Consider the following 15,835-nt stretch of genomic DNA (forward strand, 5'->3'; position numbering starts at 1 on the left):
GGCTATGACTTTAGACTGGTACCCAGGCTATGACTTTAAACTGGTACCCAGGCTATGACTTTAGTATTGTTTTATTTCCCCCTCTAGCATCATAGTGACGACAGCCCAGTGTCTGTCCCCGGCTCTGAACAAAAACTTCACCGAAGCTGACTTTGATTTCAAGGTTTGTGATTTTGACAGAGTGACACACACACACACACACACACACACACACACACACACACACACACACACACACACACACACACACACACACACACACACACACACACACACACACACACACACACACACACACACACACGAGGAGCTAGAGTACTGACACACACACACAAACACTCACACACATAAAAACAAAGTATGCTCGTATGCACACACCATACAAGCAAGCATGCAAACATGCACACACACACACATGCACACACACATACACACCACACACACTCACACACACAGCTTGCCTCCAATCAGCTGTGTCTTTACTGCACCCTGCAGCTCAGTAGTAGCTCAGTACCCAGCAGGTGCTTTTAGAGGTTGGCTCTGTTTCGGTTCGATTATTAAAAATAATCACGCTTTACAATTATATTTGTAGACATTATGTGGGTTGAATGCTGTAACTACACAGAGTAAAACAATTAATAAAAGTCCCATGATGGTAGTGACTGTCCATTACTGCTCATCACTTATTAACCATCATTTATTCACATTACTTTAATCAAATATTTCAGCTGTGTTTATACAATATTTGTTTTAATTGATAACTTTATTATTTTATTCCCAAGTCATCATCTCATCTCTATAGAGCTGCTGCCTGCTGTCTGACAGAATCACTAAGTCATCTCATCTCTATAGAGCTGCTGCCTGCCGTCTGACAGAATCACTAAGTCATCTCATCTCTATAGAGCTGCTGCCTGCTGTCTGACAGAATCACTAAGTCATCTCATCTCTATAGAGCTGCTGCCTGCTGTCTGACAGAATCACTAAGTCATCTCATCTCTATAGAGCTGCTATCTGACAGAATCCACTAAGTCATCTCATCTCTATAGAGCTGCTGTCTGACAGAATCACTAAGTCATCTCATCTCTATAGAGCTGCTGTCTGACAGAATCACTAAGTCATCTCATCTCTATAGAGCTGCTGTCTGACAGAATCACTAAGTCATCTCATCTCTATAGAGCTGCTGCCTGCTGTCTGACAGAATCACTAAGTCATCTCATCTCTATAGAGCTGCTGCCTGCTGTCTGACAGAATCACTAAGTCATCTCATCTCTATAGAGCTGCTATCTGACAGAATCACACTAAGTCATCTCATCTCTATAGAGCTGCTGTCTGACAGAATCACTAAGTCAGCTCATCTCTATAGAGCTGCTGCCTGCTGTCTGACAGAATCACTAAGTCATCTCATCTCTATAGAGCTGCTGCCTGCTGTCTGACAGAATCACTAAGTCATCTCATCTCTATAGAGCTGCTGCCTGCTGTCTGACAGAATCACTAAGTCATCTCATCTCTATAGAGCTGCTGCCTGCTGTCTGACAGAATCACTAAGTCATCTCATCTCTATAGAGCTGCTGCCTGCTGTCTGACAGAATCACTAAGTCATCTCATCTCTATAGAGCTGCTGCCTGCCGTCTGACAGAATCACTAAGTCATCTCATCTCTATAGAGCTGCTGTCTGACAGAATCACTAAGTCAGCTCATCTCTATAGAGCTGCTGCCTGCCGTCTGACAGAATCACTAAGTCATCTCATCTCTATAGAGCTGCTGCCTGCTGTCTGACAGAATCACTAAGTCATCTCATCTCTATGGAGCTGCTGCCTGCTGTCTGACAGAATCACTAAGTCATCTCATCTCTATAGAGCTGCTGCCTGCTGTCTGACAGAATCACTAAGTCATCTCATCTCTATAGAGCTGCTGCCTGCTGTCTGACAGAATCACTAAGTCATCTCATCTCTATAGAGCTGCTGCCTGCTGTCTGACAGAATCACTATAGTAGTTGTTTAAAAAATAAAAAATAACTGACATTTCGGTTAATCACCCAGCTCTCCTCTCCTCCTTACCCCCCTATTCTCTTCTCCCCTCCTCCCCTCCTCTTCTTGTTCCTCCCCTCCTCTCCTCTCACCCTCTCCTCCCCCCTCTTCTCTCCTCCCCCTCTCCTTTCCCCTCTCCTCCTTCTCTCCTCCCCTCCTCCCCTCCGCTCCTCTCCTCTCCCCCTCTCCTCTCACCCTCTTCTCTCCTCCCCCTCTCCTTTCCCCTCTTATCCTTCTTTCCTCCCCTCCTCTCCTCCCCTCCGCTCCTCCCCTCTGCTCCTCTCCTCTCCCCCTCTCCTCTCACCCTCTTCTCTCCTCCCCCTCTCCTTTCCCCTCTCATCCTTCTCTCCTCCCCTCCTCTCTTCCCCTCCGCTCCTCTCCTCTCCCCCTCTCCTCTCACCCTCTCCTCCCCCCCTCTTCTCTTCTCTCCTCTCCTCTCCTCTCCCTCTTTCCTCCCTTGTAAAGGGTAAATTACATGATTAATGAATAAAGGTTGTTCCAGATGAGAAGAAATCTACTCCCTAGTGTGGAAATAATAAAGAAGGAATGTCTTGCTTGACTCAGGACATCTACTAAACATGATTTCCATTTTTATTTAAAGGGATGTTAAGTGGATTGAACCAGCTGGTAAATAAATGATAGAATGTAGTAGTTTGTAGATTACAGATCTGAATTTGATTCGGTAATGGATGATAGAGTAGAAACGACGTACCTCATAAAAACATAAACATTGTAAGTGAAAAGATTAGGAAAATGTTGTGCCAAGAATGTGTGTGAATATAATCCTTTTTTTATATGACCTACAAATTGATGAACATTGTACATTTTTGGTTCTTATTGAACTTTTTTTTAATGCTACTGTATATGGTATTTGTGTGTCTCTGTCTAGGTTTGGAATTCATACTTCAGCCTGGCTGTTCTCTACATCAACCAGCCCAGCCTACAATTAGAGAGCACCACACCAGCCAAGAGGAAGAATGTGTTGGACAAGTAAGACTCCTCACAGAGTTGCTGCTCACTCACTAACATCATTTACTATTTTTGTTTGTACACAGCAGCTACAATGTTTGCTGAAAAGGAGCTACCTACAGTGTTTGTAAAGGAGGATTAACTTTAAATCACTGAGTCAAGATCTGGCTTGAAGGACCACTTTGTGGCTCTCAGGTAGCCCAGTGTTCAGGTAGCCCAGTGTTCAGGTTTCCCAGTGTTCAGGTAGCCCAGGGTTCAGGTTGCCCAGTGTTCAGGTTGCCCAGTGTTCAGGTTGCCCAGGGTTCAGGTTGCCCAGTGTTCAGGTTGCCCAGTGTTCAGGTTACCCAGTGTTCAGGTTGCCCAGGGTTCAGGTAGCCCAGGGTTCGGGTTGCCCAGGGTTCAGGTTGCCCAGGGTTCAGGTAGCCCAGGGTTCAGGTTGCCCAGGGTTCAGGTTTCCCAGGGTTCAGGTAGCCCAGGGTTCAGGTTGCCCAGGGTTCAGGTTGCCCAGGGTTCAGGTTGCCCAGTGTTCAGGTAGCCCAGGGTTCAGGTAGCCCAGGGTTCAGGTTGCCCAGTGTTCAGGTTGCCCAGGGTTCAGGTTGCCCAGTGTTCAGGTTGCCCAGGGTTCAGGTTGCCCAGTGTTCAGGTTGCCCCGTGTTCAGGTTTCCCAGTGTTCAGGTTGCCCAGGGTTCAGGTAGCCCAAAGTTCTGGGTTTTAATCATGTAATATTGATTATTAGAGACAATGATCATCACATCAGTTGAACCCCTTCGTTCAGACAAACACCATTTAAATGAATCTGTCAACCATGATGAGCAAGACTCATTTTCTCTGAAAGACATTTAATTTGACAGTGATGTTGAGAGTGTGAGAGTGATAGCAGGTGTATCAGACAGGACTTAGTGACCTACTTTCAGAAGCCATCAAAAGGTCTTTCCTTAATACCCCAGGATGTGTTCTCTCTGTCTGTGCCGGTTCACACGTTCATGTTCTCCTTTCCTCTCTCTCTCTGTCTCTCTCTGTCTCTCTCTCACTCTCTCTCTCTCTCTATTTGTCTCTCTCTCTCTGTCTCTCTCTCTATTTGTCTCTCTCTCTCCCTATTTCTCTCTTTTTTTGTAGGGTTTGCTTAATTTTTCATAAGGAAATTACAAACTACAGAAGCCTTTTTTCAACCTCAAATACACTACAAGTTTAAAATGACCTGATCAAATTAGATCCTACATCTATATGGAGCTGTTTCCCATAGAGACACTCGAGTTACCTCCCAAATGGCACCCTATTGCCTTTATAGTGCACTACTTTTGACCAAGGCCCATTTGGTAGTAGTGCACTAAATAAGGAATAGGGTGCCATTTGGGACACGGACAGAACACCAGCTATTGGTCTTTCAACACCGTTGAGCTGTGCTGCGTGTAGAGTTTGGATCAACACTGGCCTTGCGTGCACCAGTCTGTAGGCTAGCCTGCCCGATGCCTGTCTGTGTTCAAAGCTTTCATAACACATTAGCTAGAAAGACGACGTGTGTGTGTGTGTGTGTGTGTGTGTGTGTGTGTGTGTGTGTGTGTGTGTGTGTGTGTGTGTGTGTATTTTAAATGTGTTAGCCATGGCAGGGGGTCTCTCTCTCTGCTGAGCCAATCCCAGGCAATAATCCCAACATGCTAAATCTTGGATTATCTTCTCCCATTTAGCCAGGCTTTAGTTTATTTCTGCACGCAGCACATCTCACTCTCTTTCTGTCTAATTGTCTTTCTGTCTTATCTTACTTCAATTTTCTTTCCTTCTGTCTTGTGTTATTCCTTTCTGTTTCTCACGTTGCCTTGTTCACTTCCTGTTTCTCACACACATTCTTTTAGAGGAGAGCTCTGTATGAGGCTTAAGTTTACTCCCCTCACGCTTGAAGCACACACTGTGTAGACTTCTGTAATTCTGTGTTCATCTCAGTACATCTCAGGACATCTCCTCATCTGTTAACTGTGGGAATATCAATATCCTATAGATAGAATATCCAATACATGTCCACGGTGCTATAGCCAGAGATCTCTGTCTGTAACTCTGCACCTGTTGTTTTGTTGCTAGGTATGGTGACATGAGGGTGATGATGGCCTACGAGCTCTTCAGCATGTGGCAGAACCTTGGTGAGTACCCGTAATCATTCAGAACCTTGGTGAGTATCCTTAATCATTCAGAACCTTGGTGAGTACCCTTAATCATTCAGAACCTTGGTGAGTACCCTTAATCATTCAGAACCTTGGTGAGTACCCACCATCATCCTGAAACTTATTGACATTTATCTTTTTGGGGTGGGGGGGGTGGAGCAGGTACCCACCATCATTCATTCAGAACCTTGGTGAATACCCACCATCATTATGTATGTATGTCTCTATCTCTTTTATACACTACCAAAAGTATGTGGACACCTGCACGTCGAACATCTCATTCCAAAATCATGGGTATTAATATAGAGGTGGTCCCCTCTTTGCTGCTATAACAGCCTCCACTCTTCTGGGAAGGCTTTCCAGTAGATGTTGGAACATTGCTGCAGGGATATCAGGGCACAAGGCGAGACCCAGATGCAGACTCGGGAGGCAGATGGTTTGAGTCTTTGATATTTATTAATAATCCAAAAGGGGTAGGCAAGAGAATGGTTGTGGACAGGTAAAAAGGTAAAAAAGATCAGAGTCCAGGAGGTACAGAGTGGCAGGCAGGCTCGAGGTCAGGGCAGGCAGGCGGGTACAGAGTCCAGAAAACAGGCAAGGGTCAAAACCGGGAGGACTAGCAAAAAAGAGAATAGCGAAGGCAGGGGAAAAACACGCTGGTTGACTTGGAACGTACAAGACGAACTGGCACAGAGAGACAGAAAACACAGGGATAAATACACCGGGGAAAATGAGCGACACCTGGAGGGGGTGGAGACAAGCACAAGGACAGGTGAAACAGATCAGGGTGTGACAGGGGACTTGCTTCCATACAGCCACAAGAGCATGAGTGAGGTTGGGCACTGATGTTAGGCGATTAGCCCTGGCTTGCAGTCGGTGTTCCAATTCAACCCAAAGGTGTTCGATGGGGTCAAGTTCGTCCACACCGATCTCGACAAACCATTTCTGTATGGACCTCGCTTTGTGCTTTGGGGGCATTGTCATGCTAAAACAGCACAGGGCCTTCCCCACACTGTTGCCACAAAGTTGGAAGCACAGATTCGTCTAGAATGTCATTGTATGCTGTAACGATAAGATTTCCCTTCACTAGAGCTAAAGGGCCTAACCTGAACCATGAAACACAGCCCCAGACCATTATTCCTCCTCCACCAAACTTTACAGTTGTGACTATGCGTTGGGCAGGTAGTGTTCTCCTGGCATCCGCCAAACCCAGATTAGTCCGTCGGACTGCAAGATGGTGAAGCGTGATTCATCACTCCAGACAATGCGTTTCCACTGCTCCAGTCCAATGGTGGCGAGCTTTACACCACTCCAGCCAACGATTGGAATTGTGCATGGTGATCTTAGGCTTGTGTGCAGCTGCTCGGCCATGGAAACCCATTTCATGAAGCTCCCGACGAACAGCTCTTGCGCTGATGTTGCTTCCAGCGGCAGTTTGGAAGTCAGTAGTGAGTGTTGCAACCGAGGACAGACGATTTTTACACGCTACGCCCTTCAGCAGTCGGCGGTCTCGTTCTGTGAGCTTGTGTGGCCTACCACTTCGCGGCTGAGCCGGTGTTGCCCCTAGACATTTCCACTTCACAATAACAGAACTTACAGTTGACCGGGGCAGCTCAAGAAGGGCAGAAATTTGATGAACTGACTTGTTGGACAGGTGGCATCCTATGACTGTGCCACGTTGAATGTCACTGAGCTCTTCAGTATGAGCCATTCTACTACCAATGTTTGTCTATGGAGTTTGCATGGCTGTGTGCTCGATTCTATACACCTGTCAGCAACGGGTGTGGCTGAAATAGCCGAATCCACATACTTTTGTATATATAGTGTATCTCTCAAACACACACTCCATTTCAGTTGAGCAGTCAAATGTTTTAGCAATACTGACCTCTAAAGGTGATCAGAAGTATTGCAACACAAAACAAATTTAAATTGCGTAGAACAGATAACTGCTTACCTATTATCTTACCATGCTTTCCTGTCACACACACACACACACACACACAGCATTTAGTCAAACCACAAACAGACACATTGGATTGTATTGATGTACAGTCTGACTCCTCTTCCTGTCCTCTCCAGGTGAGAACAAGATCCACTTCATCCCAGGTATGATAGGTCCGTTCCTGGGTGTGACCCTGGTGCCTCAGGGGGAGGTCAGGAACATCATGATCCCTATCTTCCACGACATGATGGACTGGGAGCAGAGGAAGAATGGGAACTTCAAACAGGTCAGAGTTCATACCTTATATTGCATCAGGTCAGAGTTCATACCTTATATTTCATCAGGTCAGAGTTCATACCTTATATTGCATCAGGTCAGAGTTCATACCTTATATTGCATCAGGTCAGAGTTCATACCTTATATTTCATCAGGTCAGAGTTCATACCTTATATTGCATCAGGTCAGAGTTCATACCTTATATTGCATCAGGTCAGAGTTCATACCTTATATTGCATCAGGTCAGAGTTCATACCTTATATTGCATCAGGTCAGAGTTCATACCTTATATTGCATCAGGTCAGAGTTCATACCTTATATTGCATCAGGTCAGAGTTCATACCTTATATTGCATCAGGTCAGAGTTCATACCTTATATTGCATCAGGTCAGAGTTCATACCTTATATTGCATCAGGTCAGGTTTGCCGTTTTTTTTTTCTTCACAAAAAATTATCTTTCTCTACATTTATATTTTAGTCATTTAGCAGATGCTCTTATCCAGAGTGACTTACAGTAGTGAATGCATACATTTCATGCATTTTTTGTACTGGCCCCCCGTGGGAATCAAACCCACAACCCTGGCGTTGCACACATCATGCTGGCGTTGCAAACACCATGCTCTACCAACTGAGCCACAGGGAAGGCTCTACTCAAGATCTGCAGCAGAAATGTTCCCTCGGAGACGGTGGTTGGTGTATCGTGTTGACAACCCACAGATACAATGGTAGAAGAACACTGGTTTACGTCTTGTTGTAACATCACCTGAATTGACTTGTGTTCAGGTGGAGGCAGAGCTGATTGACAAGCTAGACAGTCTGGTGTCTGAGGGGAAAGGAGACGAGAACTACCGCGAGCTCTTCAGCCTGCTGTGAGTTAAGGAGTAAAGCTCAAACACACACACACACACACACACACACACACAGTAACATCCACTCTTATAATAACCGTTTCTTTACCTCCTACCTTTATAATGTCGTGTTGGCTGTAACCTGTTGGTTTCTACCTCCTACCTTTATAATGTTGTGTTGGCTGTAACCTATTGGTTTCTACCTCCTACCTTTATAATGTCGTGTTGGCTGTAACCTGTTGGTTTCTACCTCCTACCTTTATAATGTTGTGTTGGCTGTAACCTGTTGGTTTCTACCTTCTACCTTTATAATGTCATGTTGGCTCTAACCTGTTGGTTTCTACCTCCTACCTTTATAATGTCGTGTTGGCTGTAACCTGTTGGTTTCTACCTCCTACCTTTATAATGTTGTGTTGGCTCTAACCTGTTGGTTTCTACCTCCTACCTTTATAATGTCGTGTTGGCTGTAACCTGTTGGTTTCTACCTCCTACCTTTATAATGTCGTGTTGGCTGTAACCTGTTGGTTTCTACCTCCTACCTTTATAATGTCATGTTGGCTCTAACCTGTTGGATTCTACCTGCTACCTTTATAATGTCGTGTTGGCTCTAACCTGTTGGATTCTACCTCCTACCTTTATAATGTCGTGTTAGCTCTAACCTGTTGGTTTCTACCTGCTCTTATAATAACCATTTCTTTACCTCTTACCTTTTTATGACGCTCTTTTTGCTTGCCTCTCTTTCTGCTGCGTGTGGGATTAGAACCCAGCTCTTTGGGCCTTACCCCAGGTAAGATAACCCACCTCTAACAGTCTACTGCCCCTAACTCCTCTCTACATCCTGTCAAATGCGTACTGCTATGTGTACATGACATTCATCACTCAAACTTGACCTTGGTCTATTGATTGATATATCATCTGTGTGCCGACACGTGACGTTGTCTATAGGTTCATTACTCAAAGCATGCCTTGGTGTATCCATTAATTAAGGCATATGTTTGTTTCTCTCTTTGTTTACAGCCTGCTGGAGAAGATCGAGCAAGAGACTTGGAGGGAGACAGGAATCTCCTTCGTCACCTCTGTCACACGGCTGATGGAACGTCTGCTGGACTACAGGTAGTACAGGATAGGTCCTTGTTATTGTAACACCAGCACGTCTACTAAGAGACGGTAGAGTTCAGCACATGAGAGCAGGAGGCTCTCCACAGAGTAAATACATCCCTGATGTGGTCTTCTCTCTGTTTAGGGACTGCATGAAAGGAGACGAGACAGAGAACAAGAAGATTGGCTGTACTGTCAACCTGTTGGTAAGACACAGTAGACTCTGGCTGTACTGTTAACCTGTTGGTAAGACACTGTAGACTCTGGCTGTACTGTTAACCTGTTGGTAAGACACTGTAGACTCTGGCTGTACTGTCAACCTGTTGCTAAGATACTGTAGACTCTGGCTGTACTGTTAACCTGTTGGTAAGACACTGTAGACTCTGGCTGTACTGTTAACCTGTTGGTAAGACACTGTAGACTCTGGCTGTACTGTTAACCTGTTGATAAGACACTGTAGACTCTGGCTGTACTGTTAACCTGTTGATAAGACACTGTAGACTCTGGCTGTACTGTTAACCTGTTGATACGACACTGTAGACTCTGGCTGTACTGTCAACCTGTTGGTAAGACACTGTAGACTCTGACTCTACTGTTAACCTGTTGGTAAGACACTGTAGACTCTGACTACAGATACCTCATCTGCACCAACTATTACAACATAACTGTCACTGTGTCAGACTGAGAAAGTGGAAACAGAAATAGCAGCGGCATTGCAGGATTTGTCTTTTCTTATTTTGTGCCTGTTTGGTCCCTAGAACTTCTACAAGTCAGAGATCAACAAGGAGGAGATGTACATCCGCTACATCCACAAGCTGTGTGGTATGCACCTTCAGGCTGAGAACTACACAGGTAATACTACATCCACAAGTTGTGTGGCATGCACCTTCAGGCTGAGAACTACACAGGTAATACTACATCCACAAGCTGTGTGGCATGCACCTTCAGGCTGAGAACTACACAGGTAATACTACATCCACAAGCTGTGTGGCATGCACCTTCAGGCTGAGAACTACACAGGTAATACTACATCCACAAGCTGTGTGGCATGCACCTTCAGGCTGAGAACTACACAGGTAATATTACATCTACAAGCTGTGTGGCTTGCACCTTCAGGCTGAGAACTACACAGGTAATACTACATCCACAAGCTGTGTGGCATGCACCTTCAGGCTGAGAACTACACAGGTAATACTACATCCACAAGCTGTGTGGCATGCACCTTCAGGCTGAGAACTACACAGGTTAGATACTCACACACAAACCTATTCACTCACAAAGGGAACGAGCGTGCTAGCTATTACCTGTGGAATAACCTGTACTTTTAACATTGCTATGCTTTACTGCTACAGATGTAGGATCTTAATTTGATCACTATTTTGTTGCTGAGAATTTTCCTAAACAGCAGGAAATGTAACTTGTAGTTTATTTGAAGTTTAAAAATACTTTTAAAGTTGGTAATTTTCACTTCAAAATGTCAGACTTGATTTGCCCTAATGAAAAATGTATCAACCCTTAAAAAAATGTCCATTCATTATAATCCACATAATAATGACTTTCCTGCTGTAGCAAACTGGCTCAAATTAAGATCCTACATTTCCATAGGTTCACTTAATATGGTCGCCGGAATGTCCCTTCTAGTGACTCTATTTCTATAATTCTAGAGAGGCTTGCTGTTGTACTGGGTTTGTTCCCTAGTACTGTACTGTCAATCTGAGGGTTTTCCTCCACTACCCAGCTATATGCTGTTCACTATGATGTATATACACTATATGTCTACACATTACTCTACAGAGGCTGCGTTCACACTGCTGTTGTACTGGGAGCTGCTGCATTGGGAGGAGAGACCCCTGAGGGAGTTCCTCCACTACCCAGCCCAGAGCGAGTGGCATCGCAAAGAGGGCCTCTGTCGTAAGGTCATCAACTACTTCAACAAGGGCAAGGTAGGTGGAAGAACACAATGGAACACTAAAGTATTTATCAATCGTTTACTCTCATAATCAATCAATCAACCAACAGCTATAGCAGTATTTGTCCGTATTGAAAACAAACTAATTACTGATCAATTTTCACATCCGGAACTGTGTGTTTCTTCAGTGCTGGGAGTATGGGATACCGCTGTGCAGAGAGCTGGCTTACCAGTATGAGACCCTGTACGACTACCAAAGCCTCAGCTGGATAAGGGTAATTAGATGTAGTACATGACTGATGTTTGTGAACTTTCATGACCCAGATTTTCACCCAATGTCAAAGGAAGATTTGCAAAGAAATGTAGGATTCATCCTTTTGTTTTGTCAGAAAATGTAGGATTCAGCCTTTTTGTTTTGTCAGAAAATGTAGGATTCAGCCTTTTTGTTTTGTCAGAAAATGTAGGATTCAGCCTTTTTGTTTTGTCAGAAAATGGAGGCAGCGTACTATGACAACATCATGGAGCAGCAGCGTCTAGAACCCGAGTTCTTCAGGGTGGGCTTCTACGGACGCAAGTTCCCCTTCTTCCTAAGAGTGAGTCAATCCATACTCCCAAATCACACCCTATTCCCTTTATAGTGCACTACTTACTTAGGGCACATCCCAAATTACACCCTATTCCCTATGTTGTGCACTACTTCTGTTCTGACCAGAGTAAGTCAATCGTACTGCATATGTAAGATCCCAAATGAAACTCTATACCCTACCCTAGAAAGTGCACTATTTCTGCCCAGAACCATAGAGTGTAATTTGAGATACAATCAACGTCCGTATAATTTGCCACTGAATGAGATAAGTAATAATCTTGTTCTTTATTGAGACTCATATTGTATAGAGTAAATATAATTCTGTTCAGAATATTCTTGTTCTTTATTGAGACTCATATTGTAGAGAGTGAATATAATTCTGTTCAGAATATTCTAGTTCTTTATTGAGATTTATATTGTATAGAGCGAATATTATTCTGTTCAGAATATTCTAGTTCTTTATTGAGACTTATATTGTATAGAGCGAATATTATTCTGTTCAGAATATTCTAGTTCTTACTCATCCCAGGATGTGTCCCCTAACAGAACAAGGAGTTTGTCTGCCGTGGTCATGACTACGAACGTTTAGAAGCCTTCCAGCAAAGGATGCTGGGCGAATTCCCACAAGCCATTGCCATGCAACACCCCAACCAACCAGACGAGGCCATTTTACAGTGTGATGCCCAGTGTATCCTTCTACAATAAAATTGGAAACCGGAGCTTTAGTGTGTGTGTGTGTGTGTGTGTGTGTGTGTGTGTGTGTGTGTGTGTGTGTGTGTGTGTGTGTGTGTGTGTGTGTGTGTGTGTGTGTGTGTGTGTGTGTGTGTGTGTGTGTGACTGTCTGCTTTTGTATGTGCATAATGTGTATGTGATCATGTCCCTATGCCTTCCACCCGAACTGTGTTCCTTGACACGCCACCCCTCAGACCTCCAGATCTACGCCGTTTCAGCGGTACCGGAGAACGTCAACGTTCTCCAGATGGACCGGGTTCCAGACCGCATCAAGAGCTTCTACCGAGTCAACAACGTGCGCCGCTTTCGCTACGACCGGCCCTTCCACAAAGGATCCAAAGACAGAGAGAACGAGTTCAAGAGCTTGTGGATCGAGAGGACTACGCTGATCCTCACACATCCTCTTCCTGGCATCTCCCGCTGGTTTGAGGTGGAGAAGAGAGAGCTGGTGAGTAACACAATACACCATCGTTTCCAAAGTCATCATAAACCTTTTGATTATTTGAATCCGGTGTGTAGTGCTAGGGCAAAAATGTGCACCCCTTGGGGTCCACAGGATCGAGTTTGGGAAACGTAGCTATACACTAATGACGATATTAGTGCCACTGTGTTACCGATGACCAGCTTTTGTACAGCAGATGAAAATAAGTGCTAAAAATCGGTCACATGCTGTAATGAGGATGTGTAACATAACGTATTGTAACATAGCATAACATAGCATAGCGTTGCATAACATAACATACTGTGGCTTGCGAAAGTATTCGCCCCTTGGCATTTTTCCTATTTTGTTGCCTTAGAACCTGGAATTAAAATAGATTTTGGGGGGGGATTTGTATCGTTTGATTTACACAACATGCCTACCACTTTGAAGATGCAAAATATTTTTGGTGAAACAAACAAGAAATAAGACAAAAAAAACATAGCTTGCGCGTGCATAACTATTCACCCCCCCAAAGTCAATACTTTGTAGAGCCACCAAGTCTCTTGGGGTTTGTCTCTATAAGCTTGGCACATCAAGCCACTGGGATTTTTGCCCATTCTTCAAGGCAAAACTGCTCCAGCTCCTTCAAGTTGGATGGGTTCTGCTGGTGTACAGCAATCTTTAAGTCATACCAAAGATTCTCAATTGGATTGAGGTCTGGGCTTTGACTAGGCCATTCCAAGACATTTAAATGTTTCCCCTTAAACCACTCAAGTGTTGTTTTAGCAGTATGCTTAGGGTCATTGTCCTGCTGGAAGGTGAACCTCTGTCCCAGTCTCAAATCTCTGGAAGACTGAAACAGGTTTCCCTCAAGAATTTCCCTGTATTTCGCGCTATCCATCATTCCTTCAATCCTGTCCAGTTTCCCAGTCCCTGCTGATGGAATAACATCCCCACAGCATGATGCTGCCACCACCATGCTTCACTATGGGGATCGTGTTCTCGGGGTGATGAGAGCTGTTTGGTTTGCGCCAGACATAGAGTTTTCCTTGATGGCCAAAAAGCTCAATTTTAGTCTTATCAGAGTACCTTCTTCCATATGTTTAGGGAGTCTCCCAATTGCCTTTTTGGCGAACACTAAACATGTTTGCTTATTTTTTTCTTTAAGCAATAGTATTTTTCTGGCCATTCTTCCGTAAAGCCCAGCTCTGTGGAGTGTATGGCTTAAAGTGATCCTATGGACAGATACTCCAATCTCCGCTGTGGAGCTTTGCAGCTCCTTCAGGGTTATCGTTGGTCTCTTTGTTGCCTCTCTGATTAATGCCCTCCTTGCCTGATCCCTGAGTTTTGGTGGGCAGAGCTCTCTTGGCAGGTTTGTTGTGGTGCCATATTCTTTCAATTTTTTAATAATGGATTTAATGGTGCTCTGTGGGATGTTCAAAGTGTTTGTTATTTTTTTATAACCCAACCCTGATCTGTACTCCTTGGTCTTCATGGTGCCCTTTGCTTTGTGGTGTTGCAGACTCTGGGGCCTTTCAGAACAGGTGTATATATAATGAGATCATGTGACAGATCATGTGACACTTAGATTGCACACAGGTGGACTTTAATTAACTAATTGTGTGACTTCTGAAGGTAATTGCTTGCACCAGGTTTTATTTTCATAGCAAAGGGGTGAATACATATGCACGCACCACTTTTCCGTTTAAATGTTTTTATAAAACAAGTAATTTTGTTCATTTCACTTCACCAATTTGGACTATTTTATGTATGTCCATTACATGAAATCCAAATAAAAATCAATTTAAATTATAGGTTGTATGCAACAAAATGGGAAAAGGGGGATGAATACTTTTGCAAGGCACTGTAACGTAGCATAGCGTAACATAACATAACGTAGCATAGTGTAATGTAGCATAACGTCGCATAGATAGCATTACGTAGCATAGCGTAGCATTACGTAGCATAACATAGCATACCGTAACGAAGCATAACATAATGTAACGTAGCATACTGTAGCATAACGTAACATAATATAACGTGGCATTGGGTAGCATAACGTAGCATAAAGTAGGATAACATAATTTAACATGAAAGTAAATTGCCTATTGCATTATTTTTCTTGTCGTTTTTATTCTTATTGAACCTCAGTCTCCAGGGCTGTTATATTTTGGTGGTGGCAGCACTACCACTAGACCAAGTCTAAAAATGCACTGTTACAATACTTCTATTGTGTTTTTATCAGATTGAGGTGAGTCCTCTGGAGAATGCCATCTACGTGGTGGAGAACAAGAACCATGAGCTGCGGACCCTGATCAGCCAGTACCAACACAAGCAGCTCCATGGCAACATCAACCTGCTCTCCATGTGTCTCAATGGTGTCATTGACGCTGCCGTCAACGGGGGCATCGCTAGATACCAGGAGGTAATGATACCATGGCTGAATGAATTCTCACATACTTTTTCATTGCTCACACAAGCTATTCGGCATGATACGTTGCACTCTGTCTTTCCTTAAAAAAAATTTTATAAAAGTAAAATGTTTATCCTATCAAGAGTTGTACTTCCATCTCCTGCAATGTTCATGTACGTTTTTGCTGCGCCTCTACTCTGGTTGGTTGTCGATTCGCTGGCTGTCTCATCACTTCCTGTTTTGGGTCTTGTCTCTCCCCCAGGCCTTCTTTGATAAGGAGTACATTGGCAGTCACGCAGAGGACACAGAGAAGATCACTTCTCTCAAAGACCTCATGCAGGAACAGGTGAGTGAAACACTTAGAACAAGAGAATAGAGTGTTCTCTGGTCCGGCAAGGCAGCATTACCAACTGCCTTATCTAGTGTGGTCTCTTTGTGTGAATAGTGAATGCACAACATTA

At 44.1% G+C, this 15,835-nt stretch overlaps 1 protein-coding gene across 19 annotated transcripts in view; it reads left to right on the forward strand.

Annotated features, from left to right (window-relative positions):
- dock3 (dedicator of cytokinesis 3) overlaps nucleotides 1-15,835 on the forward strand; it is a 371,769-nt gene that overhangs the window by 326,010 nt on the left and 29,924 nt on the right. For 17 of the 19 annotated variants that reach the window (XM_045705089.1, XM_045705091.1, XM_045705090.1 and 14 more), the window contains 16 exons: nucleotides 88-163; nucleotides 2,917-3,017; nucleotides 5,070-5,128; nucleotides 7,229-7,377; nucleotides 8,151-8,236; nucleotides 8,976-9,002; nucleotides 9,233-9,328; nucleotides 9,459-9,519; nucleotides 10,072-10,165; nucleotides 11,108-11,256; nucleotides 11,411-11,497; nucleotides 11,711-11,815; nucleotides 12,355-12,496; nucleotides 12,735-12,988; nucleotides 15,207-15,386; nucleotides 15,637-15,720. In XM_045705089.1, the coding sequence (XP_045561045.1) occupies nucleotides 88-163; nucleotides 2,917-3,017; nucleotides 5,070-5,128; nucleotides 7,229-7,377; nucleotides 8,151-8,236; nucleotides 8,976-9,002; nucleotides 9,233-9,328; nucleotides 9,459-9,519; nucleotides 10,072-10,165; nucleotides 11,108-11,256; nucleotides 11,411-11,497; nucleotides 11,711-11,815; nucleotides 12,355-12,496; nucleotides 12,735-12,988; nucleotides 15,207-15,386; nucleotides 15,637-15,720 (1,750 nt within the window). The remainder of the gene's footprint in view (nucleotides 1-87; nucleotides 164-2,916; nucleotides 3,018-5,069; nucleotides 5,129-7,228; nucleotides 7,378-8,150; nucleotides 8,237-8,975; nucleotides 9,003-9,232; nucleotides 9,329-9,458; nucleotides 9,520-10,071; nucleotides 10,166-11,107; nucleotides 11,257-11,410; nucleotides 11,498-11,710; nucleotides 11,816-12,354; nucleotides 12,497-12,734; nucleotides 12,989-15,206; nucleotides 15,387-15,636; nucleotides 15,721-15,835) is intronic. The other 2 variants (XM_045705093.1, XM_045705102.1) reach the window with 1 other exon arrangement.

The sequence above is a fragment of the Salmo salar genome, chromosome ssa22 (assembly GCF_905237065.1).
Source record: "Salmo salar chromosome ssa22, Ssal_v3.1, whole genome shotgun sequence".
NCBI classification, from domain to species: domain Eukaryota; kingdom Metazoa; phylum Chordata; class Actinopteri; order Salmoniformes; family Salmonidae; genus Salmo; species Salmo salar.